The 24,233-nt window shown below is 51.7% G+C and overlaps 8 protein-coding genes across 8 annotated transcripts; 4 read left to right on the forward strand and 4 right to left on the reverse strand.

Moving 5' to 3' along the window:
- Positions 1–87: 87 nt before the first annotated feature.
- On the forward strand, positions 88–523 carry GCG54_00013234 (uncharacterized protein; the record flags this gene model as incomplete). Its single annotated transcript, XM_045413092.1, has 2 exons — positions 88–337; positions 402–523. 2 exons carry the CDS (start codon positions 88–90, stop codon positions 521–523), a joined length of 372 nt encoding a protein of 123 aa, XP_045257653.1.
- A 232-nt stretch (positions 524–755) lies between these two features.
- Positions 756–1,484, reverse strand: GCG54_00013235 (uncharacterized protein; the record flags this gene model as incomplete). The annotated part of the gene is made up of 1 exon (XM_045413093.1): positions 756–1,484. One exon carries the CDS (start codon positions 1,482–1,484, stop codon positions 756–758), a length of 729 nt encoding a protein of 242 aa, XP_045257654.1.
- Positions 1,485–4,803: 3,319 nt separating this feature from the next.
- Positions 4,804–5,535, forward strand: GCG54_00013236 (N-glycosidase; the record flags this gene model as incomplete). The annotated part of the gene is made up of 1 exon (XM_045413094.1): positions 4,804–5,535. One exon carries the CDS (start codon positions 4,804–4,806, stop codon positions 5,533–5,535), a length of 732 nt encoding a protein of 243 aa, XP_045257655.1.
- A 223-nt stretch (positions 5,536–5,758) lies between these two features.
- GCG54_00013237 (Sodium transport ATPase 5) lies at positions 5,759–9,247 on the reverse strand (the record flags this gene model as incomplete). The annotated part of the gene is made up of 5 exons (XM_045413095.1): positions 5,759–6,319; positions 6,369–7,334; positions 7,395–7,915; positions 7,979–8,861; positions 8,960–9,247. 5 exons carry the CDS (start codon positions 9,245–9,247, stop codon positions 5,759–5,761), a joined length of 3,219 nt encoding a protein of 1,072 aa, XP_045257656.1.
- Positions 9,248–10,240: 993 nt separating this feature from the next.
- GCG54_00013238 (uncharacterized protein) lies at positions 10,241–11,029 on the reverse strand (the record flags this gene model as incomplete). The annotated part of the gene is made up of 1 exon (XM_045413096.1): positions 10,241–11,029. One exon carries the CDS (start codon positions 11,027–11,029, stop codon positions 10,241–10,243), a length of 789 nt encoding a protein of 262 aa, XP_045257657.1.
- Positions 11,030–13,715: 2,686 nt separating this feature from the next.
- GCG54_00013239 (Short chain dehydrogenase asqE) lies at positions 13,716–14,552 on the forward strand (the record flags this gene model as incomplete). Its single annotated transcript, XM_045413097.1, has 1 exon — positions 13,716–14,552. One exon carries the CDS (start codon positions 13,716–13,718, stop codon positions 14,550–14,552), a length of 837 nt encoding a protein of 278 aa, XP_045257658.1.
- Positions 14,553–20,220: 5,668 nt separating this feature from the next.
- Positions 20,221–21,193, forward strand: GCG54_00013240 (uncharacterized protein; the record flags this gene model as incomplete). Its single annotated transcript, XM_045413098.1, has 4 exons — positions 20,221–20,321; positions 20,470–20,579; positions 20,681–20,860; positions 20,997–21,193. The coding sequence occupies 4 exons, from the start codon at positions 20,221–20,223 to the stop codon at positions 21,191–21,193; spliced, it is 588 nt and encodes a 195-aa protein (XP_045257659.1).
- Positions 21,194–21,397: 204 nt separating this feature from the next.
- Positions 21,398–23,497, reverse strand: GCG54_00013241 (uncharacterized protein; the record flags this gene model as incomplete). Its single annotated transcript, XM_045413099.1, has 2 exons — positions 21,398–22,164; positions 22,213–23,497. The coding sequence occupies 2 exons, from the start codon at positions 23,495–23,497 to the stop codon at positions 21,398–21,400; spliced, it is 2,052 nt and encodes a 683-aa protein (XP_045257660.1).
- Between the last annotated feature and the right edge of the window lie 736 nt (positions 23,498–24,233).

A 24,233-nucleotide genomic window follows, 5' to 3' on the forward strand; every position in this document is an offset into this window, starting at 1 on the left:
AACCACACAGCTTAATACTTTATTTGCGTCAATTCACCGTTCAGTCCATTACGCATATACCTGAACCCATTCAGCGAGACATATAACATGCATTTCCCTTCGGATCTTGTCGCCGCTGCGCTTCTGTTCGTGGGAACTAATGCGGCCAACATTCGTCGTCAGGACGAGTATGTCGGCGACTTCCGCATCTGGAGCGAGCAAGTCTGTGCTGGCAGCGGCAATCGGGGCATCTGGGCCATCACCAAAGGCTTAACGGAGACATGCCAGTCTTCATTCAAGGCGGCAGACAACATTGTCAAGGCTGTTGAACTGAACTACATAGTTGAAGGATGCAGTTGTAAGATCATGCTCTCTCATGTGGCGTCTATTACTGTGCCCACTTGCTAATAAGTTCCTGGCAGTGACTGTGTATTCTTCGAATGATTGCGGAGAAGGAGCCCGCGAGGTCAAGATTGGATCGTGCGAGGAGACATCTGATATTGAGGACAACTTCTTAAGCTTCAAGGTTACGTGCTCGGCCTGATATCAAAGCACAGCACGAGGCAGAAATGAAGCGCTTCGGCCCTATACTTGTGCGAGTAGAGCTAGTTTGCATTGACACATGCCATGCGAGAGCTTTCGAATTCAAGACACCGACGAGACCACCTGCACAGTGACTAGACCATGTTGCCGCAATGGATTGCTATGTATAGACGGAGTAGTTGTATATGTAGGTTGAGATCAAAGTATGTACATTGAAACCGCCAGTCCCCTTACTACTCAGCACAGCCAATCTCAATGCCCTTGGCGAACAGATCACCTCCGACAGGGATGAATCCAGCGAGAAATCCGGCAACCTCCCCGACAAGACCACAGCCGCCGGGCTCCTGGTTCTTCGTCGCACCAAACTCGATGATCAGGTCATCAGGCTGTAGGCGTCCATCAATGTAAGCTGTGACACGCAGAGTCGAAGGGACCTTGTGACCCCACGTCTGGTTCTCGCATTGGGCCAAGCCAGGGGAGTTCTCGTTACGGCAAGCGTATTCGCAGTTACGCGCGCTCTTGGGTCCACATGCGGCATCCTCATGGTATCCCACACTTTCCATCCAGGTCAGACCGCGGCAGCCGTTGAAGACCTCGTAACCGTAAGGGTCCGAGACAGTGCGAAGAACCTCCCACATAGACTGGACAAGGCCGTCACGCATTTGGTTGTCGGAGAGGCCAGGAGTCCGACCCCAAGCGCCATTCATCTTGACCTGGACGGTCAGGTCTGGGTCGTAGTCTTCGGCCCAGGTACAAGTGTTCGTCTGGGAGCCGAAGGATCGGTCGGTCATGATGGCTCGGGTGTTGCCTGTTTCGCCGTATACGGCTTGCCACGTGACGGCGAAGAGATCGAGGTTGCCCACGTCGACCATTCGGTCGCTGTAGCGAACTTCCATCTGAACCAGTGCCGTAGCCTGGGCTGCCATCGTGGCGAGAATAGTCTTCTTTGAGAACTTCATCATCTTTTTGAAGAGGTCAGCACACTAGGCGATCAAGATTTCTTGGTGTCTGGCGACATACAACGTGATCAAATTAGGTCGAGGCTGACAAGAAACTGGCGCTTGAGTTGTGTCCAGGAGAAGGCCGATAATGAAGAAGCTTGATGTGGAAGAGATGTCGAACAATAGATCCTCTTGGCCTCGCAGACAGACCTGTATATATACACTCATTCTCAAAGATCACGACCACGCGACAGGCGACTTTTGTCGGTATTACAGTCCGAAACCCGTTCTCGTTTCTGCCGCCTGATTGAGTCTATCCTCAACCTGCAGCCCGTCGCCAAGATACTCATTTCATCCGGCTCCAAAGAATTGGGACTCGAAGCAAAAGTTCGCGCCGAGAATGCGACATATCAACCTCCCTCCTGTGCTCGCATGATGTTGTAACCCATGATGTGGTCGGGGCCCGCCTCTAATGCTTCCTCAAAAGGAAGTTATCCGTTCCATTGACATACCGAACAGGAAGTGAGGGTCCCTATGAGCCACTCTTTGCCGAACTATTGGCGACCTTTCCAACAAGCCATTACCAAATGCCAGGGCAGCCAAGAGCGTCTGTCCATCTTTTCATGTTTCAGCTCCAGCGGCACAGCGATATATCCACCTCTTCCTACTCCGCGTCATTTCCAGCTCCTAAGGTGGTCATCCCAAGGGTATTGCCTTGTTCTGCTCAGCAAGGCTTTGGAGCTCATTGGTACCAAGCATCTCCTTCCCCAGTGTCTTGCATTGTGCAACTCCTATATAGTGGCACCTAGCCCATCTCTATCCCGGTCTCTGTCCCCATGACCCGTCAGTGACGCTTTTCTATTCTCGGCCTGAACACTCTTCGATTCAACCGATGGGATCACAAACTGCATGAGCGGGCCGAAGAAAGTTGAAAGAAAATCCGAACAAGTGATATGAATGCTTGGTGACACGATAAGTACGCTCGGGTCATCTTATGCCTCCAAAGCCCAACGTAGGTCCTTCCAGTCCGAGGCCTCCAGATGGCTGAGGTTTATGGCCCCCTATCGAGTCGGTTGCATTCCACAAGTTTCAATTTCGGAAGCAGCCGACCTGTGCGTCTGATCAGTCAAGCCCCACGACCCAGTTCATCCTATTCCGTTCGAGTTTTACGCTTACTTGTCTCAATCAGGGAGTTAAAGTGGTGACAGCGTGGGAATAACATGTCGCACACCCTGCAAAAGGCTACCGACCATTCCGAGCCGCCGGCGCTGCTCCCCCGGGCGCGCTATCCTCAGGGGTATTGCGATGCGAGTCATTCGCAGTTCCACAAGGCTGACTCGCGCAAACAGTCGAGGAACCTTTGCTCAAGGGCCTTTTAAAGACGCCCAGAACTCCTCAATTCGCCCACTCAAAACTTGACATGTTTGTTTTTCAGCTAGATAATAGGCTATTCTGACCCATGCTTGACCCTCACTTCGAAAGTTGATGACCGGAATCTCGTACGAGGCCTGGGCGCCAAGACTAATTTTGAAAGAGCGAATTCTTTGCAGAAAGGCCGTCTGCTAGTTGAAGGCCTAGAACACGAAGTTTGTAAAAACCCGCTTAGCTATCAACACGGATCAATTTGAGGCTATAAAGGCCGATGCCTGAGTTCAATTCCTGTTGCCTTTTGCAACAATCAGCGGCAATAAACTACGTGCCCATGAGAACTTTCTGAGAACGTAGACTAATCATTGATGCCTGGGAAGACTATGGTACAAGGTGACTTCTGCGTGGAAGAACTCTTAAGGTCTCCCAGATCCTGATACGCAAGTATGCGAAACTTGGCATGCTCTCTCAGAAACCGCTCTCCCGCGCTTGCTGAAAACATACACTGCCGTCCTCTCTCGATGCCACCATGGGACCAAGTTAACTTGCGAATAACATCGCTAGTCGTTTCATTCTTGATCCTCGTGCGCCGGTATTCTCGATGCAGCGGAATGTCCCCATACAATAAGGTCGCTTTGCCGTACTTGTCAAAAAGCCCAGAAGGACTGGAACTCAATCCCTTGCGACACTCCCAAACAAATCTTAGCCAATCCAGACCCGAAAGACTGAGGGCTTTACCGCTGGCTTTCAGTCGCCAGTACTCTTGGAATGACACGAAAACACACAAAATTGCAACGCTGGCGCCCCCTGCCCTACGCTTCGCATATCTTGCGTGCAGCTCGGCCAGCTTCAACTGGTGGATGAAATAGAAGCAACCGCGTGAGCCGCTGAAGTCCGATGCACCAGTGGTTCGTAGCTGATCCAGATTGTCGAGATTGCCCTGCTCATCGAATACATGATGAATACGATCCTCATCCACAACCATATACAGCGGTATGTACCCTGGATGCTTTGGACGAAACTCGTAGTCATCGCAAAATTTCGTTCCCTCTTTTGGCTTCAAAAACAGCTGTGTACTCATCGCTCTCTCTGGTTCGAATGCGCGTCGTTGAAGCCATTTATAGTACATATCCATGGTATCCTTGATCCAGTGTCGACAGGATTGGGACAGTCAAAGATAGCTGAACACGGGATCCATGATTGCATCCTTCAAATCCTGTTTGATGCCATAGGCATCAAGAGACCGGCTCCACTCTTCGTCGCTGTCTCCGGAGGGCTCCTTCTCGTCTGTGTCGAGTTCCTTGGTGCAAAAGTCCCACTATACCTTCTGCATTTCCTTGGTTTCCAGCCCAACGGCAGGCATAGGTGGCTTATCAGAAATATCGCACCATGAGTTCCAAAGCTGTTCTGCCTTCTCTTTGGAAAATCCCATGTTTACGAGCCAGTATTTTTGGATCAAACTGTATCGGCGAGTCGGCGGGACCATGATGATTGTGACAAGAAAACAGCCCGTTGACGATGTTTGAATGCGATGCAAGGAAAAGATAGCGAACAATCAATTGTCTCTGCTCTCAATACTTCGAATAGTGTACTTTGCAAGGCTCCATTTGGGTTTAAAGATCCAAAGCATCGCCGGGACTTTTATTAGTTTGCTAACAGATATCTTTTGTTACTTTCAGCTGGTCACTTTCTGCGACCATCTGAATATATTAATGGCCTCTTGTTTCCATCTCACTCAACAAGGTTCCGGGAACTGACGGTTGTCATCCAGTCAGGCAACCTACCCGGTTGAGGAAGCCTTCAGGGTTCCTAATCAGTCAGGCTGCAGGCGGCGAGGAGTCATCAAATCGATCGTCCTTGCCCCCTCCATCCACCGTGCTTCCTCGACAAAACAAGACAACAGTCTGGAAGTCGTCGATAGATTACATTTTCTCCTACAAATGCAACCTTCGGAGCCATAAACTAAGCCCCGATGTCACCCGCCAAGACCAAAAAGCCAAAGAAGCCTAACCAAGGCAACAAACCTCACCGAACCGAGGCACCTACACACGACATTTCAGAATCAATATCCGAAGACAGTCCTGTCTTTTTCTTCATGCCCCAAGAAAAGTTTAAGTACTGTCAGTTCTGCCAATGGTACCCGTCAACTTTCACCGTCTCGAAGCCGCAAATGTCACAGCTGGTGGGGCGAGCCGTAGATGAGAACGACCCTTTCGGCAGCGTCACGTTCAATTGCGCCGAACAGTACATGATGTACTGCAAGGCGGCCCGCTTCAGCGACACTGAACGGCAGGCGCGAATCATGTGCGAGAAGGACCCGAAGACGCAAAAGGCTTTGGGGAAAGAGATAGTCGGGTTCACGGATAAGAGCTGGGATGAAGTCAAGAGTGCGGTTGTCGAAGCGGGCAATGTGGCCAAGTTTGGGCAAAACCCACAGCTGAAGAAAATCCTAATGGAAACTGGTAATCGCGTGCTTGCCGAGGCGTCGCCCAAGGACCGCGTTTGGGGCATTGGGTTCAACGAGAATCAGGCGATGGTGAATCAGAGAAATTGGGGAGAGAATCGCCTTGGCAAGGCACTCATGGCCGCGAGAGAGCAGCTGAAAAATGAAGATGCGCAGGGATTGGGGGTAGAGGGTAACACAGTCGAACCCTCAGGGGACCGGTCAAATGAGCCCGGGGAAGGGGAAGGACAGAGTGCATAGGCATCCATTCCAATTGCGATATCGACCTTGAAAGGCCACCTGAACATGGAAGATCAAACCGCATGGCTTGGTAGAACGATAGAGGCGCCGAAGATAGCTCGGGTACTGAACCAGCAACATAGATATTGGGTTAAAACTTCCAGAACCGAGTCTGGATGCATTAGCACACTATTCTGTCTCTATGCATGTCTGACTGCACGCCTCCCACCTACTTCGACCAAGTCTATAGAGATGATTCCTCATCATCCCCGAATCCAACGATACCTGACTGGTTTCCTCTCCGTCTGACATATATCCGCTTGGCCCACTTGTACGCCTCAGCACCGACCATGAAAACAAAAACGTCGATGAAGACCACAGCCCACTCCCAGCTGATGCCGTGATGCATGAAAACGACATGATCCAAAACAGGGATATACAGCGTCGGGAACACGACGAAGAAGACGATCGTGACTGAAAAGAAGAGGAACTTGTTGCCCCACAAGTGTTGACCCCAAGCCTTGAAGCCTTCAGGCATGTAGAAAAGCGACCGGCGCGAGTCGATCAGTTCCCAAGCAAACAGCAAAAATATCCAAGTCATCGTCGTATAGCATGTAGCCCGAGCACGGAATACGGGCTCGCAGGCTTCTGAGAAGGCATTGTTGCACTCCAAGCCTAGGTTGCCGTCATTGAACCCGAACACAACAATTGTGAAGGAGCCGAGAACGCAGCCCGCCATGAGAACGCCGTAAAGGAATGTCAAATAGAAATTCAGGGGTGAAGACGCCGTATTTGAGCTGTTGATCTCGTCAGCGCTAAGTATTCTTTGAGTCAGTTCATGATGGGTAATTTACATTTTGGGGAGGGCGATTGAGAATATCCGGCACCGCTTTCTCGAAACCAAGACCGGTTTCGCAGAATGCGCCAGTTCCAAGAAGCATCCACAGGATCTCCACGGGAGATAGTTGAAAGACTGAAACACCAGACTGATCTTTGAAGGCCAACCCTGTCAGCAAAGCGCATACAAATCCGATGTTGGCTGCTAGAACGTGGAGGATAAACTTTTGAATGTTGTCAAAGATTCGCCTGCCCTCCTCGATGGCGTTGAGAATCGAGGCAAAGTTATCGTCCGTCAAGACGATATCAGAAGATTCTTTGGCGACGTCCGACCCAGATCCCATGGCAATACCGATGTCAGCGCGTTTCAAGCTCGGGCTGTCATTTACGCCGTCCCCAGTCATACCGACGTATCGGCCGCGACGATGAAGCGCCTCGATCATCCTCACCTTAGTACTAGGTGCGCATCGTGCCACGACTAGAGGGAGCTGAGGCAGCTCATCGATCTGATCATTCGTCAAAGCATCAAAATCGTGAGCAGGCATCACCATCGTTTGAGCGACGTCGGCCGGCAGCATCTTGAACTTCTCAGGCGACGGCAAGATGCCAACTTCGGTCGCGATAGCCCTTGCTGTTTGCGGATGGTCGCCGGTGAGCATGTGCACGACGATTCCGGCACCTTGGCATGCCTTCACACTGGGCTTCGACTCTGGACGGGGTGGATCGTAGATGCCGACGAGGCCGCGGAAGGTCAGGTTGTGCTCGATAGTGTTGCGGTTGGGGGCAACCTTGCCCTCGGCAAATTGGGCTGCTGACATGGTGATCTCGAGGTTTCGGTGCGCCAGAGCGAGAACACGAAGGCCTTGGCCAGCGAGAGTCTCCATGTTGGCGTGGATGTTGTCTTTGTCTGCCTCGTTCAGGGGTCGAGTAGCGGTACCGAGAGCGATGGTGTCGCAGGTTTCAAGGACACGTTCGACGGCGCCCTGGAATCAGTATGTCAGTAATAACAACTACAAGAAGACATAGGTCTTTCGATAGCGTACCTTGGTGAAGAGATGCATCTCCTGAGACTCGAGATTCTGGAAAATCACGGACATCTTCTTGACATCAGAGTCAAAGGGAAACTCTGCAATTTCCTTCCATGCGGCCTCAGAGCCTTGGGTCAACTGGAGTCTATTCCACCCGAACCTAGAAGCAAAGACCTCAAGAGCAATCTCTGTGGGTGCCCCAGTCGCCTTCCATTCTCCCGGGTTCGCAGAGCTGTCGTCGCTTTGCTTCAGAGTGGCCAGGTTCGCCAGCGACGCAATGTTGAGGTACCATTGGAGAGCCGGGTTGCTTGCAGATTCGTGGTGTGGCTCGATGGGATCGGAGGTATCATCATGTGGCTTTTCGGCTTCCGCGCTAATATCTCTCGGCTGGACGGCGGTGAACTGAACCGAGCCGGAGAACGGGTTGTATACATCGTTCGTCGTCTGCACGGAGTAAGTGCCAACTCCAGGGAGCCAGGCCTTGCGGACAACCATGCGTCCCTGCGTGATCGTGCCGGTCTTGTCGGAGCAAATGTCTGAGGTGCTTGCGATCAGCAACATGTTGCTAATAGGATTTTGGATTCCAGTCAAAAACTTACTCGTCACTCCGCCTAGTGCTTCCAGGCTGGAAAGGTTCCGAACAATAACGTGACGCTCGAGCATCTTCTTTGTACCAGCAGCCATGGTGACTGTCAATACGAGCAGCAGCGAAACAGGAATGGTTCCGATGGCAGTTGTTACAGCGTAGATAATGACATCCTTGCGTGAATCAAATTTGTTGGCGCCCATGACAACGATGGCACAGATGATGGCGAATGCAAAAAGCCACAGAAACAGCTGCGACAGCTTCTTCTGCAAGGGTGTGCCAATGGTCAGTCCCAAGAACTCGCCGACCCAATCGCGAGTCATCATCCACGCTGCCATGATATATGCAAACACGGAAACTCTACCGTTCTCGCTGCGCTTCAGGTACGACTTTGCTTTCGAGCCTCCGTTCAGGGCACCGGCAATAAGACCAATCTCGGTGCACATGCCAGTCGCAAATACAACGCCGCGGCCACGACCTTTCGTGATCACCGTTGAACTGTAGACCACATTCAGTCGATCACCTGGGCCGGTATCGTCGTCGAAAGTCGAGTTCGGGATTTTCGAGACAGGCGCGGACTCGCCGGTAAGCAAGGCTTCGTCGGCCTCGAGGTTAACAGCTTCGACAAGGCGTATGTCTGCGGGGACGGAGTCTCCGGTGATCAGGTCGATGATGTCGCCGGGTACAACTTCGGCTGTCTGTATCTCGATAGTCTTGCCGTTGCGAAACACTTTGCAGATTGGGGAACCGAGGTTCTTGAGCGAATTGATCGTCTTCTCGGCCTGAAGGGTCTGGGCGAAACCAATGAAGATGTTGAGAACGATTATGCCTCCTAAGATTCCACCTTCAATCCAGGCTTGGATGCCGAAACTTGCACCAAGAGCCAGAAGAAGCACCTGGTATCAAGCGTCAGTCGAGCCGAGCAATTGCACATCCCCTTGGGCAGCAGAAAGCAAGCTTCTTCGAGAATACCAAGAACACATATCTAACTTACCAAAGTCATTGCGTTGAAAATTTGCTCCAGAAAGATCTTCACCGGTTGCACACCCTTGTTCTGACGAAGCTCGTTGCGGCCGAGCTCCTCAAGCCGGCGACAGGCCTCGTCGGTGGTCAGTCCCTGCGCGGCATCAACTTCGAGCTCTGTGACAACCTGGCCAACATCTAGAGCATGAGGCGGTCGTGATAGTGGCTTGTTAGCTTGTCCAGAGATATGTTCGCTCTCGGAGTCATCTGGAGAGTTGACCCGGAAGGAGTCGTGACCTTTCTCCTTGGTGCCAGTCATGGTGCCTGGATGTGCGAAGAGGGCGGTTCGTATTGTTACAAAATTTGACGTTTCCGGTGTAGTGAGTCCATGAGTGGTTATTAAAGGCGTACCATAAGTCGAATAGATGCGGTTGGAAGAAGACCATTGCAAAATATTTGTACTGGTTCAGCGGCAAACCTAGAAAAAGCCCGCCTCAAACTCTACAAATGACGACTTGGCGGGCAGTTTGGATCGGACGAATTAACGTGTCCAATTCAATCCGAAAATGGCAACCAAGACTCCTTCTTGCGACTCTAGGTAATTCCATCCTCGAATCTTTACCTTTCGGGGTCTGCGGGTTTGCGCGTAGCGGCCGTTGGCTTGGTAAGGCGGTCATCTAGAACAGTGGTCTGGCGGAAATCGTTACGCGAAATGTACGTAACAAAATGCATGGTGTCAACGGCAAACATTGAGCTTGATTTGATGCAATGAATATGAATGGTCAAAGACACGCTTGAGTGGCAGGGTATGGAACTTGAGACGGTTGCGAAGAACTTGCCAGAACACACAAACCTCGATGGTCCGCGGACGCAAGAGTTTAAGGGCAGCAGCATGGACCAGGCGCTCATATGCACGGCTTGCTCTTGAACTTCCTAATCGGGTAATAAAATGGAATCTGGGGTCGAAGGCGGCTGACTCGAGTGGAACCCCCGCCCGTTAACTTGAAGTACGTATTTCGACGGAGCCACCCGGAGGTTATAGCTTCCCGGACTCTCGATGTTTCCGGAATTCCAGATTCCACGTGTATATTTTCGAAGTTCGCAGAGTTGAGATTCTCCAGGTAGACTAAACGACAAAGGGCAGCCAAGACTCACTTCAAAGACACGGTCAGGGCGGAGCAGGTTGATGTCACTATCCAGGACTGCATTTCTCAATCCTGGCCAAGCCTTCAGAATCATGCGATGGGAAATTATAGGCAATATTTGTGTCCTCGGAATCATATCTTCTCGTCGATTATTTGTAGTACTTCCATTACGTCTTCATCAGGAGCCTCATGAGTGGCGTAAACTGGCCTTTATCATCCATCAACTGCGCCGCTGGGCTGACAAAATCGTCGGCGCAGTGTGCCATGCACCCGAACCAGCCGTACTCATCGATCCATTCTTGTGCATCCATCCATTCGCTCAGCTTCTCTGTGAACCTCTCAACCTCTTTTCCGTCGCGGCTAATGGACGCGATCTCGGAAACATTGAGTGGGAGGCAGTACTTCTCGTGCATAGAGGTGATGTACCGTTTTGCATGTTCCAAATCACCGCTGTAGTAGTGGACACCAAGAAAGTCTGGATTCCCGTTGCCTGAATTTCCCACGAGGTCCATGAACGTGGCAAGCCACTTGTCTCCCGCCTCGTCACTCGCGCAAGCAGGTCCGACAAGTTTCTTCCCACGTTTGTCCCGCAACTCCGGGACAACCTTCTTCAGCCACCAGTCAGCGGCGTCTTCAGGCGAGATTCCTTGCCGTTCTGGTTCGTTGAGGTAATGCACCATCTCCGCGTCCGAGTCACGGATCCAATCCCACTCTTCCGTGTCGATCTGCGCACGTGTGCGAATCATGGGCCGCAAAGGGAGCCGACCCTTCAACTCCGGCGGGTACCATGCGTTCCAGTTATGCACCGACTTGAATGGCAATGTATTTTCTGGAGTCTGTGTTTCGCCGGAGTCATTGAAGAGTTGGTTGATGGCGGTTGGCCGGTCGCGCGTGTTTGTCCAGTCCCATAATAAACATCGCTTTTGGACGATTGGGCTCGTGGTGTTTTGACTCATAGTTCAATCGCACGTCCTGCTTGACAGCTGGCCTGGAGATTGTATTTGCTGGATCACGGGTGAAGGAGACATCGAGAGTTTCTGGAAACGAACTCATGGGTTGTTGTGGAAGCAGTCGCTGTCATATCCCTGACGTCACCCTCGCCAAAACAAGGAACTATTTGCCCGGTGGTCGGTAGATGTGGGGCCGAACCCGGACTGCAGCTCCGGGGTGCCACTTTCAGTGACAAAGTATTAGACAGGGCTTAGCGAGTAGGGAGACTCCTAATGATAATGGACGCGATTCTTTGCTTGGAGCTGTTTGCGACAAAGAACATCTTAGTGTACATCTCTATCCATGGATGTTGCCTATCAATTACCACCCCAATTAAGCCCGTGAAGGAGGTTATGGAAATCCGCCCCGTAATGTAATGGCGGTCGTTTCTATTCATTGACCGAGACAACATCTCAGTCCAACTCAACTCTCTCCTAGACGTTGAACATTTAGAACTTCTAAATGTGAGTTTTCCTATCCCAGGGATATTCCTAGGTATCAGGGCGGGTAGTAGGTATGCCTCAGACAATGTTAGGGACGATGACAACGACGACGACTACATACGTTATTAATCACAATGGCAGGGATAGGTAGAAGAGGGGTAGGAACAGGGACGACAGAGATGACAGGGAAAAAGGTTACTAGAATGAATAAACTATCAGAACTAATATAGGTAGTTATCTGCTCGGTTATCTAAGCGCATTCGCCCGGATAGCAAAACTCCTAAATTTTCCATCCAAGGATGCTTAAGCAGAAGACGTCCTCAAGATTCAGCCCCACTTCCCGCATTATCATGACTGAACACTGGACCCGTCAGGCGTTCCAGCTGACACGAAGTTGGTCGTGAATTACTGCAAACGGTGCTTTTCCCACACTTGGAAGTTTGATACTAGACGCTCAAGGTATGCCATGTGACTGCTTTATGGCTGGCACAATGGATGTGTACGTGTAGGCCTCACTTTTCCGGTCAGACGACGACGCCACAAGAACTCTCAAGGTGATACGTAGCATCAAAGTCTCCTTCGGGACGGTACACCCAAAGGTTTATAATCAGAGGTTCCTTCCAGAGATATAGCTTTCGTGAGTAGAATTCTCACAAAAGTAAAGGCGAGACAATTTTGAGACTACAGGTCTTGGACCGCGCGACTAAATCCACCACGTCCTTCAACACCTGAAGTAGGATGGCCCCCACTAGCAGTGGCAAATCAGATCTGCCCAAATCACACGCTTCAAAAGATGAGGATCCCATCGGAAATCCGAAAGGCCCCTGCCTGAGGAGCTGGGTACGAACCCACCCTACTACGGTTTCTCGAATATCAAAGCATTTTGACTCATTTGACGGAAAACTCGGCAAGGGGGAATCTTCGACAGATCACAAAACAATGGTTGAAGGTCTAGGAAAGTCAATTACCAAGTTACAGAACCGACTCACCCGTCGTGAAACGAGGCCGATCGAGTACCATCATTACCCTACGAGCGGCCCAGCTCGCTTCGTACGGATAACTGATGGTGCTGAGAGAGATGAAACGATACGTCATATAATACAGGGTCCATCTTCATGGTCCGATGGTTATAAATGGAGGCTGGCCAGCAAGCATAAGAATGCAGACAAGCCTACCGCGTATGCTTACATATATCTAAAGGACTTCCCGCAACAAGTGCAGCGCGGCATTCCATGGGCGGACGGTGATCAACGGGTATGTTACCAAAAGCTTGTACGATGGGGAACTTCATACTGGGAAGGGACAACGCACTGGCAAGATCGCGAGCTAGGCAGCATGTGGTATGCCACAGTAACATTGCGACATCAAGATGCAGACCGCCTACTCGCCGATTGTCGCAAGCACATTCAGCCTGAAACTCTTCATTTGTGAGACCCCTTCTAACTATTCTGGAGTTCGACTGACGACTTGTGACACTGCTTAAGGCTCTCTCTACACCAGCGACTTGGTCCTGATACCTACAAAGAGGTCGTGAGGTTCGATGCACTCAACGCTTACGGCAACGACCTTTTAGGTCAAAAGCTCACAGTCTGGAGTGCTGGCAAAAAGGTACCGAAAGAGCTCAAGAGATTCATTTGCTCTTTGTATCCAAGTTGAAGCCCCGGGTGAGGTCAATTGCGCACTTCTATTGACCTGATGCCTAATGGAAGTAAAGACACCGAACATTAACAAGATTCACGGGTGTTTTTGTCTGGACGCAAGCTAAGTTGGAGCTTATGTGATCTACTATCATATCATCCCCGTAGATGGTGTCATATTCGAAGTTTGACAGCGGTCGAGGGCTGATGTGGGCATCTGCGGATATGGGGCGGAGAACCGGCGGACATGATGCGGAGGGAGGTGGGGCTCGACTACCAGTCTCAACGGCATGTGTATCTGCACTTCGGTCGTTCGGGGATGTAAATAATGCCGACACGGTGCAGTCAGTTTCAGTTGCCATGCCTAGATTCAGTTTGTCGGAGTGCTTGGAAATCATGAATTGCACGGTTCTGTTGAGATGTCCGGCTACCCGGTACCGCATCTACACGGAGACTTGCCGCGATTATAAGTGCGGAACCGTCTGCTACGCGATCTGTATTCTGGACCTTGCCAATCACAACAGTACAATAAATATTTTCTACAAATTTCAGATCACTTTTCAAATTTCATCATGTCTTCATCTGAAAACGCTAGCGCCATTCAGCCTTGGTCCCTCAGCGGCAAGACGGCCCTCATCACCGGCGCCTCAAGGGGCATCGGGAAGGCTATTGCAATCTACCTAGCTCGTAAAGGGCTTGCCAACATCGCCATCACTTACGCATCAAACAAGGCCGCGGCTGAGGATACTCTTGAGCAATGCCGTGCTCACGGTACCAAGAATGCAATCGCGCTACAAGCCGACGCCCTTGATCCAACCGCGTGGCCCAGAGTCGTTACAGACTCAATGAACGCCCTCGGCGTCTCTGAAATCGACATCCTCGTCAACAACGCCATCTGGGGATCTTTCCAAGACTTCAAGCCTGTGGGAGAAACCACCGCAGAAGACTTCACAAAGGCGATGATCGCCAACGTGTACTCCCCGATTGCAACGATCGTTGAGTTCATGAAACACGGGCCGAAGATGGGCGGTCGCGTCATCAATATCTCCAGCGTCGCCGCCAGGGAAGCGAACAACGACCCAATCATCACGTATGGCGCCTGTAAAGCGACTCTCGATAGCTACACGAGGTCCTTAGCGGGTTCCTTCGCCATCGACACCGGCATTACGTTCAATACAGTCGTCGTGGGCCCGACCGCTACGGATGCGCTGGTCAATACGATGAGCGCGCTTCCTGCTGAGTTCGAGGAAAAGCTGAAAGCGAGTGCTTCAGCTGCATACCGCATGGGAGTCCCTGATGATGTTGCATACATTGTCGGTTTCCTTGCTAGCGACGAGAGCAAGTGGGTTAATGGAGCCGCGGTCAGTGCCAACGGTGGCTACAGGTCGCTTCTTGCGGCCCTTGGTTAGGTCACTCGGGGTCAACAAATTACGTGCATGTTTTATAGTTCACAATAGATTCAAGTTGCCTCAGTAACGCGGATAAGTTGCAGATATTCATTAAACAAAGTAAACTAATCTTTTCCACCAATCGTACTATCCTTGCCATTCTTTCTTTCTTGTTAGCGTTCACGCCATGATTAGGAGTCTTGCTATCCGGGCGGACAAGTAACTACCTTTATTAGGTCAAGTACTTTATTCTATCTCAATTAACTTTTGCTACTATCGTTATCCCTATTCCTCTCTCCATCCCTATCGTTACCGTCGTTTTTATCGTTATCAGTGTTGTCATTGTCGTCGTCGTCGTCGTCGTCGTCGTCGTCGTCGCCGCCGCATCATCCCCATCGGTGTACATTTACTACATAACCCACCCGGTTAGCTAGAAGTATTCGTCCGGATAGCAAACCTCTTATCAAGTTAGTTTTTTGTTCTTTGTCGTTCTTTTATATCTTGGTTTCTCCTCTTCTCTGTCACTAGTCTTTCTGTCGCTTCTTAACATCTCGAAACGAAGCTTTCTAGATGCTTCAGAATATATCCAATTATGCTGACTCTTTCTCCACTAGAGATTGAATACAGTTCAGGCAATATCATAAATGGGGTCCCGCCAAAGTTTCAGTTACCGAGTATTTGCAACGGTCGTGGAATGGCTCGACGATCCACCCAGCTGCAAGATAGAGGGTGCAAAATATGATCTTTGTATGCCCATCAGGGTTAAATCATCAGGACGCCCAGGTGTCATATTGAGGTTGTCCATATACATACCTTGAGAGTTCGACATCAATTCATATGAGAGAACAGCTTGAGAAGGATTCTACAAAACTATCGAAATCCAATCCTCAGCCCCGCTGACTCGAACGTCTTCCTCATTATCATTTTTCCCCACCGACCTAGTGTCTCGCCAATTCCTTCGTTAGCCGTTAGACACGATGTTGAAACTCCGGGCTCAAATCAAGGCGTTCGTCAAAGCCACACTCGGTTTGGGCAGGCGACCTGACGCATCCAAATTTCCGCTCCTTCAACTTCCTCCTGAACTGATATACGACCTCGCCGACTACCTAGAACTGCACGAAGCATATTTTCTCAGTCAAACTTGCGGAGCCCTCCGGCGTCTGACCCATGGGCGTGTGGAGAAAGAACTCCGCGCGCTTGGAATTTTCCCCGAGCCCGGGGGTTGTGCAGATTGCACTAGATCGAAGACCTGTCCCTCGTGCATCACAGCACTAGAGGTGAGAACAGTAAAGGCTGCTACTCACTCCAATGCGAGGTTCAAATTTTGGGCTGGGCTCTCCAATTTCGTTCCCGACAGATGGGTATGTCGGTATTGCGAGGCCCTCCACCCGATCAACCAAAACAACCTGCAGGATTTCCGAGACGCGCCCCATCGCTCGTGTTTCCTTCGAAGCGAACTCAGGCCATATACACTAGCATGCTTCTATGCCGTTCGCGAAGGGGAAATACAGCTCGCCCTCAAGCGCACGCGTTTCGGTGACTTCTACCATAAGCACCTTGAGACCTTGATGGGGCCATCTTCACAGGTATTCGGCGGTTTCCCGCACCGGCGGTGGGATGAATACTGCACATGGGTATATGAAGCTACGCCTAAGGTGGTCAACGGACGGTCCATGTTGCAAGAGAGGTGGACAATCGGAATGAGTCCAGCGATGCGCGTGACGCTCCATTCGCTCTGGTTTCTTGAGCTGTGCCCTCACATGGCCGCCGTGGACGGGGGGATATTGTCGGGGATCTCTCCAAGACAGCATGGCCTTACGGCTTTTCGAGAACATGCCCAGTATGCATACAGAAAGAGTGATAATTCGCCGTATTATGATAGCTTCGGACACTGCTCGCTTTGTCTGACGGATTTCAGTGTCTCATTTGATGGGCACCAGGCGCATGTTGCTGCCTGGTACGACTTTGGCTCCTACAACTCTCCAACAGATGATGCTTGGATGGCTCACATCAGGTTTCAAGAGTCAAAGGGGAGGCCTTGTCAGAGAGGTCGAGAATTTTCACATGATAATGGAGACGTTCGACGGATGTTTCTTACAGGAAGGCCTTACAATTACGAGGTGCAACCCAATCAGACGAGATAGAATTCAATATAAATTTCAGAATCAGTATGCCATCATCAGATTATTGAGGCTTTGTTGCAAGCTGTTCAGTTTTCCGAGTAGCACTTGACACTGCATCACAACAGTCCCCCTCCCCTCCCGCGCGTTATGATGCGGTATCAGTCGATCAATGACTAATGAAAACAAAGTGAAAACCGAAAACCAATCTCAAATGTCAAGTCTTCTGTCCGGCTCAGTGGTCAATGTCAGTACCTCAGTCATCATCGGAAGGAATTGAGTACGCAGCAAGATGCTCCATATGCCGTGCTATATGATTCCCTGCGCTTTCGATACGACGAAAGCACATTGGGCATTCCTCACTATCATTGAAGGAGATTCCCGGAAATATATTGCCTTGATGTGCTTCCAGGTTGTGGTTAATCCAGTCATGTCGCTGATGGAAGAACTTTGGTGGATCTTGGCAAGAATCATGGAGGCAGATGTAAGGTTGCACATCTTGGAGCAAATGAAACTTCCTACAGACCAGCGGACATTGATAAGCGTTGCTCTTTTCTTCTCGACGTATGTGGGTAAGTTACCTGTGAAGTCCCAAGAGCTGCGGCATGGATCTGAAGCAAATTACGCAATCGACACAGCGGGTGCAATCCGATCGCAGTTTGAAGAGGTTGGCATAGGCGCCTGCCAATGCTCCATGGATTCCCACCACCATATCAAAGGAACATATGTCACTGCTTCGCTTCTTTCCGGATAACTCGATGGCCTGCGTGATCATCTCTGCGGAATCGCCACATGCATGGCTTGAAGGTGGAGATTTCGCCTGTGTCGCCCAATATCTGAAGACCCGACGTCTCAAGCTGTTTGCTTTCCCTAGTCGAAGACAAATTCGATCAGGGAGCCGGGGGTATTTGCTCTTCACTCGTTGGATGTCGAACTCCTCGAACGGGTGTGTCCTGCTAATGCGAGCCATAACCGACCACAAGTTTTCGAACCTCGGGAAGATTCGAGAAAACATGACCTCTTCACTCTCCTTTTCGAATTTTTCGACTTGTTCAAATATTCTTGCATCTCTTTTGAGGTCTTCGGAGATGTTCGCTGGCCGTAGTCGTGTGGGAGGCTGACGTGTTTTCAGCTGGTGCAGCTGTGAAGAACACTGAGCGGGACCACTGCTGAAAGGATCGGTCTTCAGACGCTCTTTAATCTTGGCCGCTTCTTGTGGGCAAGGACTACAGAAGAAGTTCTTTTCGCACCGTGGGCTGTATTTGCTTATTAGTGTATCGTCCTCGCTCGAGCTCCGTCCAGTTAGCAATGCACGTACCATGCTTGCCATCCTGGAGAGATCTTAATCAGTCGAGCACCTCCACAGAGCTTTCGGGGGCATATTTGTAGCCTGTATGACTTTAGGCCCCTCTCAAAAGTTCTAAAGATGACAGACATCGCAATCTTGCTTCCAGGAACGACGCTAGCTCGCCAGTTGGTCTCGTCCAGGACTCGACCATTCTCCTCGAGTATCAGGTATTGGTGGCGAGATACTAGTTGGATGGTGCCAAATTCGCTTTGGATGAAAGCCCGCAAGGTCTATTTCGAAGAGGGACGGTTAGCTGGAAGGCGACTTGCCATTGCTATCTTAGTCCGTGGCTCACTCCTATGTGCTAAGAATTACCTCAAAGCTCCGGAAAGCATCGTATTGCAGCACCCGAGGGGCACCGCCTACAGCGTCGAAGAACGTAAGGTGGAACTTGGCCACGAGGTCTGGCACGAGCTGCTTTGTGGGCCGCACAATCCGTGAGAGTAGGATACTGTGCATGGGTGTTGTAAATAAACGTCAATAACATGACGAGTTGTAACAGTGGACATACAATAAATCTCGTAGAAAGTGGCCAAGGTAAACCAGTACAAGATAGTACCTTGAAATCGTAAGCTTTCCTATACCTCTAAATTTGTTGTCGAAAGCGCTTACAGCTCTTCGAGACAGTCCCGAGAATGGCCGTTTATTATAGTAGAGTTAGGGAGGCCGATGGCTCGACTATGATACGACTTGGTGTCTACCGCATGTGGAGGTCTGGCAGTAGCAGCTGCAGACACATCAACAATCCGAGCATGCATAATAGAGCTGGCGAAAGGCTCAAAACTCTTCTTCATGTCCTGTAAGTCTCCAAGGATGCTTTGTTCGAGCTTCTGGTTCTCTTCCTTTTGCGCTTTCAGCAATGCGACAAAGTCTTGCTGTAAAGCATCCGTCAAAGTGGCTGTGAGCTCAGGTCTAATTGCATCCTGAAAGACAGATCGACATAGTTCTGGTAAACCTTTCTGAGTCTTGATGACGACATCACTTCCAACCCAACTGTCAGTGGCCAACATCTGAGCCTATTTCATATGTGCTCAAATGCATATGTTTGATCTAATCCTCGACGACAGAAAGGAATTTGGGTTGTGTTTAGGATCAGAAGTGCGACAAAATCGAAGGAAAGTAGTACATTTGCGACGACAAAGATCAATTGAGACGATGAAAACATTCAGAACTATGAATGTAACGGGAATGCAATGAAAAGATCGCCTAGGGAGGGGGAGGGGGTGTGAGATAAATGATGCGGGAGTATGGACTCACATCGCTAGCCTATGCATAACAATGTTCAACACACTCATGTGCGACTGGATCCGGCTTTTGAGGACGAGGGTTTGCTTTGCACAGAGCATATGCCACTTCAGCTTTGGAGCAAACTGCCTCAATCTTCCGCTCTTTGCACTACGTCCCAGTGACGACTCATACTTTTCGATGCTCTGAAGGAATTCCGTGACTGGGCTTCTGATAAGCTCAACTTGCCGCTTTATATCCTCACGGTATGCCGGGTACGCTTCCCAGTCAGCCAGACCTGTGAGCGTATTCAGCGTATGGATGAGTGATTTCAGAAAAGTAACAGCGTCCCGATAGTCGCGAGAAGCCCCGGCAGAGCTATCGAGGGCCTCGTAGACGTTGTACACTAGTTTTATCGCTGCGGCGATGTCGCCTGCCGACCAACCGAAAGACACTTTCTCTCAGCAAGCTGTTCGAGAGCGAGGGATTTTCAGAAAAATTGAAGTTGAGGTCCCAAGGCTAGCTTCAGTGGCGAGGTTGTCAGCTTTAGTACGGGCAATATGGTGTGTGGCGTTAGGCAGACAAGCAGGCTGTCCGCCAACGGCATGAGCGGTCTACCAAGACATGCAGCAGCTTGCAAGCCACCAATAGTAGGACCACATCAGAAGAAGCCACAATCACTCGGCTGCGAGAACTCCTGCCGTAGACGAGAGCGATGGTAGAGTCCCTTCCCGCCCGAATAAAGTGGGGCCGAAACCGAAGGTCGCCGTCCTCAAACCGCGACAGCCGCACAGTGCCCATCCCCCGCCCGCACATGCTTCGTCTCCCCCAAGTTCACCCGGGTCTACACAGTGCTCAAATCACCTCATACATGGCGCTTGTGACCAAATCCAGCACCATGATTTTCCTCCCAAGATTCTCTTCACTTGAACCTTCAACGGGCTTCATTCCCTCAGCCCACCACCATCGCAAACACTGAAATCCCCATTCCTTCAAGATGTCCGCAGCGCACATAGACGACGAAGACCTCACCTTCACCTGCTGCGCGCCCCTCCGGCCCTTAAGCCTCCTGCGGCCGGTCGAGGTCGGCGAGATCGGGTACGTCCAAGTCCTCTCCAGCCCGCGTTCATCCCATGACACCTCCCCCGCGACGTCATCTCAAGAAACTCTTGCGAAAATGTTCAACCACACCACAGACATGAAGCCACGCTCCGAACACCAGGCTAACCAAGACTTCCCACCACAGCGGCTACGGCCACGCAGGCACCTCAACATTCCTCGCCTGGCCCATCCTCGGCCCGCTGCTTTTCCAGAATGAGTCCAGCGACGCGCGGGACCACTGCGCGAATGAGAGAAGTAACCCCCCCTTCATCCCAATCCGCTTTTCCGCCTCTTCATGTTTTTCATGGCCTCAAGTCCTCAACTTTTTGGTGACCCAAACTGACAAAACCTCACAGCATTCCTCTCGTACCTCCGCCTCTCAGTCTACATGTCCATCGTCTCCGTCGCAATCGTCCTCTCCTTCCACCTCAAATCAGAGCCCAGCGATCTCGAGCTGCGCATGGCAAAGCCGCTCGGCGTCATCTTCTGGTGCCTCGCCGTCTCGTGCCTGTGTCTCGGCATAGGAAACTACATTAGTCAGTTTCCTTCCTCTTTCTCTCTCCCCGTCTCTCACACACACACTCTCTATCTCTCTGTCGCTCCCTCTTCGTTTTCTTCACATCAACCGTCCCTCACCCCAAATGACGGGACCAAAACTGACCAAATCATCAGAAACGGTAAACAAATACAGCCGCAAAGCAGCCATCGTGCAGACCGGCTGGAGAACACAGCTCGTCCTCTCCTTCGTGGCCCTGAGCATCGTGGGCACGTGCATAGTCCTCCTGGTCATCACCAAGCTCGCCAGCAATGACAAAAACACCTCAGACAACACGCTGAAGTCAGACTTCACTACATCGCATATTTTGTGAAAATAGAGAAACAGTTAATTCAAAAAGTTCTTTTTTTCTCCTAGCGCCTATTATGCTTCCCAATGCCAACCCCAGTCTTTTGCTCGCGCCGCGCATCAGTCCTTGCTGATGTGTTTTATCCATCCCCCGTGGGTATATATCGAAATGCAGTCTATATATGTGAAATACACACGGCCTGCGTCTTGCGCATTCTTCTTTCTTTTCTTAACCCTTCAGCTTGCCGTCAGGCGTGCAGAACAGGTCCCTCGCGGAACCGTCAATGTGATCGCTCTGCTTCGCTTCCGCGTTGCACCCGCCGACGACCTCGCGCCATGCAAACATGTACTCCACCGCGCGCTGATACACGTCCCTCAGGCCCATGCTATCGCCCTCCCAGCCAAGCATCGGCAGATCCTTGCAGGGGGTAAGGGTGCCGTTGTTCGGGAGGGTGTCCAGCGTGCGCACGAGCGACTCGGAGGTGTGCATTGACTCTGCCAGATTCGCCCTGAGCTTCTTTCGCTCGTCGGCCTCCATTTCGTACTCTTCGGGGCCCCGGTACAGCTCGTTGTGTACCTTGGCTACTGTGGCGCCCGTCTCGGCGCTGGGATAGACCGTGAAGTAACCTCGCAATCGCGACAGCCGCAAGACGTGTTCCAGCCAAGAGGGGAACATCTTGCTGACTTCCTTGGTGGTCACCATCTCTGGAATCTTCTCAGGAGCGCGCGAGCTCTTCAACGCGTCCACCTGAGATACCAGACCGTGAAGCTCGACCCACTTCTCGCCGAATATTAGCATGGCGTTGCTGCTGGGCGCCTGCCACATGTAGGAGGTGCCCATCTCGTCTGGGCCATCAGAAATTGGCTCCACAAACGCCTTCTTGCCATTCAAGTAGACTGACGGGGCGGTCAGACTGATGCCGAGGAGACGTTGGTCCCATTTCTGGACTACCGAGTATCCGGAGTAGCGGTACTCCAGAAGAGAGTATTTCAGATCTAGGGCCAGTCAGTTAGGTAACCCAAACGCAAGCACAAGTAACTCACAATGAAAGAAACCAGGTGCCAACTCCGCCTGCGGTGAGAGAACAAGAATATGAGAAAACCTAGGCGTCGTTGGCCAGAACGACTCTAGAAACCGGATGGAGCTCTCCTCTTCCGTCATCCGCTGCCGCGGTATCCTATGTCTCAGTGACAACATCTGCGTCCTGCCGGGGTTTGCCACGTGCGAGGGCGGCCAGTGGAAATCCTCGAGGAACTTGGCCGTTGCGGGCTCAATGTCTTGCGGCAGCTCGATGGTAAGGTGGGGGATCGTGAAAGCGGTAAAATCGACCTCGTTCAGTGACCTCAGCAGTCGCAGCAGGCTGCCGGAGCCGCTGGCCGGGGCTTGGATGAGAATATCGACGCTGACCTTGTTCCAAGCTGCGAGCGACGGACTATCGAGCTTCGACAACCACCAGAGCTGCTTAGACGCCTCCTTGGGAAGCTCGATCAGCGGGATCTTCAGCGCACCGGCCTCTTGTCGCATGCCCTTCAGGAACGGGAAGAGCTCGTCGTCGGTGCCATCCACCATGATCGCCTGCGGGTGCATAAAGGTATTGATGTTTCGAAGTCCGCGGACGACGGACAGCTCTAGGCGGGCGTCGGTCGAAAGGGAGGAGAAGTCGGCGCGGGCATCGTGCCAGATGATGTAGCAGCTGTCGTCTATTCCGTTGATCTTCTTGATCTCGTCGAGCTCGAGCTCACTCCGTCCCATAACCGCAAAGTGCACGTAGTTCCTCAGCTCCATGCCCATCTTGCAGGCGAATGGCAGCAACGTCGACGCGCTGTGCAGACTCGATGCCGCAAAAAGCACGTTCTGGTTGATCGTCTGTCCGCCCTTAGTCGCAGCGATTGCGTGCAGCGAAGACGCCAGACGGTGGAACTTGACCGGGCCGTTGTAGTCGTGTTCGGCGATCGGGGGCATGGGCGTTCCAGGCTTGGCCTTGCGACCGCCGCCGCTCCTCCGAGGAGGACCATCGCGGATCGGGGAGGGGATGTAGTCTCGGGGGCCGTCGGTATACGGGTAGATGTAGTTGGGGCGTCGTTCGGCGAAGGAAAGGTCGCCGAGGAAGTACCAGATACCAGCGGCGATTAGGAAGAGGTAGGCGAGGCGTCGGAATAGACGGCGGGATGGCATCTTGGCGGCCGGCTGCCATTGGGTATTTCTGTTTCGAAGCAGCATGGGGTTCACGTTGCTGCTGCCGCCGCGGTAGTGGTCGTCGTCCTTCTTGCCCATCTCTTCATCGCTGAGGAACACGAGGGAGCGCAGTTGTCGCCATGGTTCCGGCATGCTTCTCTATCTGGGAGGCGGAACTGCAGCACAGCAGGGGAGGGAAAGAAGAAGGCAAGAAAGGAAGAAGGCAGAAGAGAAGTGACAGCAAAGCGTCGATGACAGGGCGACTGTAATGACTGGTGGTGCAGCTGCAAGGGAGGGGACGAGGTGATCCGAGGGTTGGTTGGGCGTCTCACATCTTCCCGTCAACGGATTCGTAGATGCAGCTAGCTGGATGTCGAGCTCCGAGCAAGAGGACAAGTCAGGACGTACGTCGACTCGACTTGACGTGGACTTGGACTTGGCCAGGTAAAAGGTGTGTGGAACGAAACAACAAGTGGTCCCTTCGCCCTTCCCTCTGCTCCGACCTGGACTGGACCTGCCCGACCTGTGACTGTGACGGGCGGTTCCCTGGTGCCGGCAATTGCGCACCTTATTGCGCAGTAGCGTGTCCCTGACCTGAAAGTGCGTCTCGTCTGGCCAGGGTTGCTTTTCCCTTGCTCCTTGCGCCGGCGTCCCTGCTGCTGGGCTGTGCAAGCGGGTGTCGTGCTGCAGCTTTGTGGGTTCAAGTGTCGGACGGTGGATCTGTGGAGCTTGGCCGGACCGCAACGGGGAGACGGGACCTCGGGAAGGGGGAGCTTCGATTGCGATGAGAGCTCCAGAGGCGGCGATCAGCGACGTGGTTCATGCGCGAGGAAACACGGCTTGCTGAGGAGAAGCTGGCCCCGTCGTGCAGAGTTGGAGAAAGGTGGCG

This window comes from Colletotrichum gloeosporioides (assembly GCF_011800055.1).
Source record: "Colletotrichum gloeosporioides strain Lc1 chromosome Unknown consensus_95, whole genome shotgun sequence".
Taxonomy (NCBI): Eukaryota; Fungi; Ascomycota; class Sordariomycetes; order Glomerellales; family Glomerellaceae; genus Colletotrichum; species Colletotrichum gloeosporioides.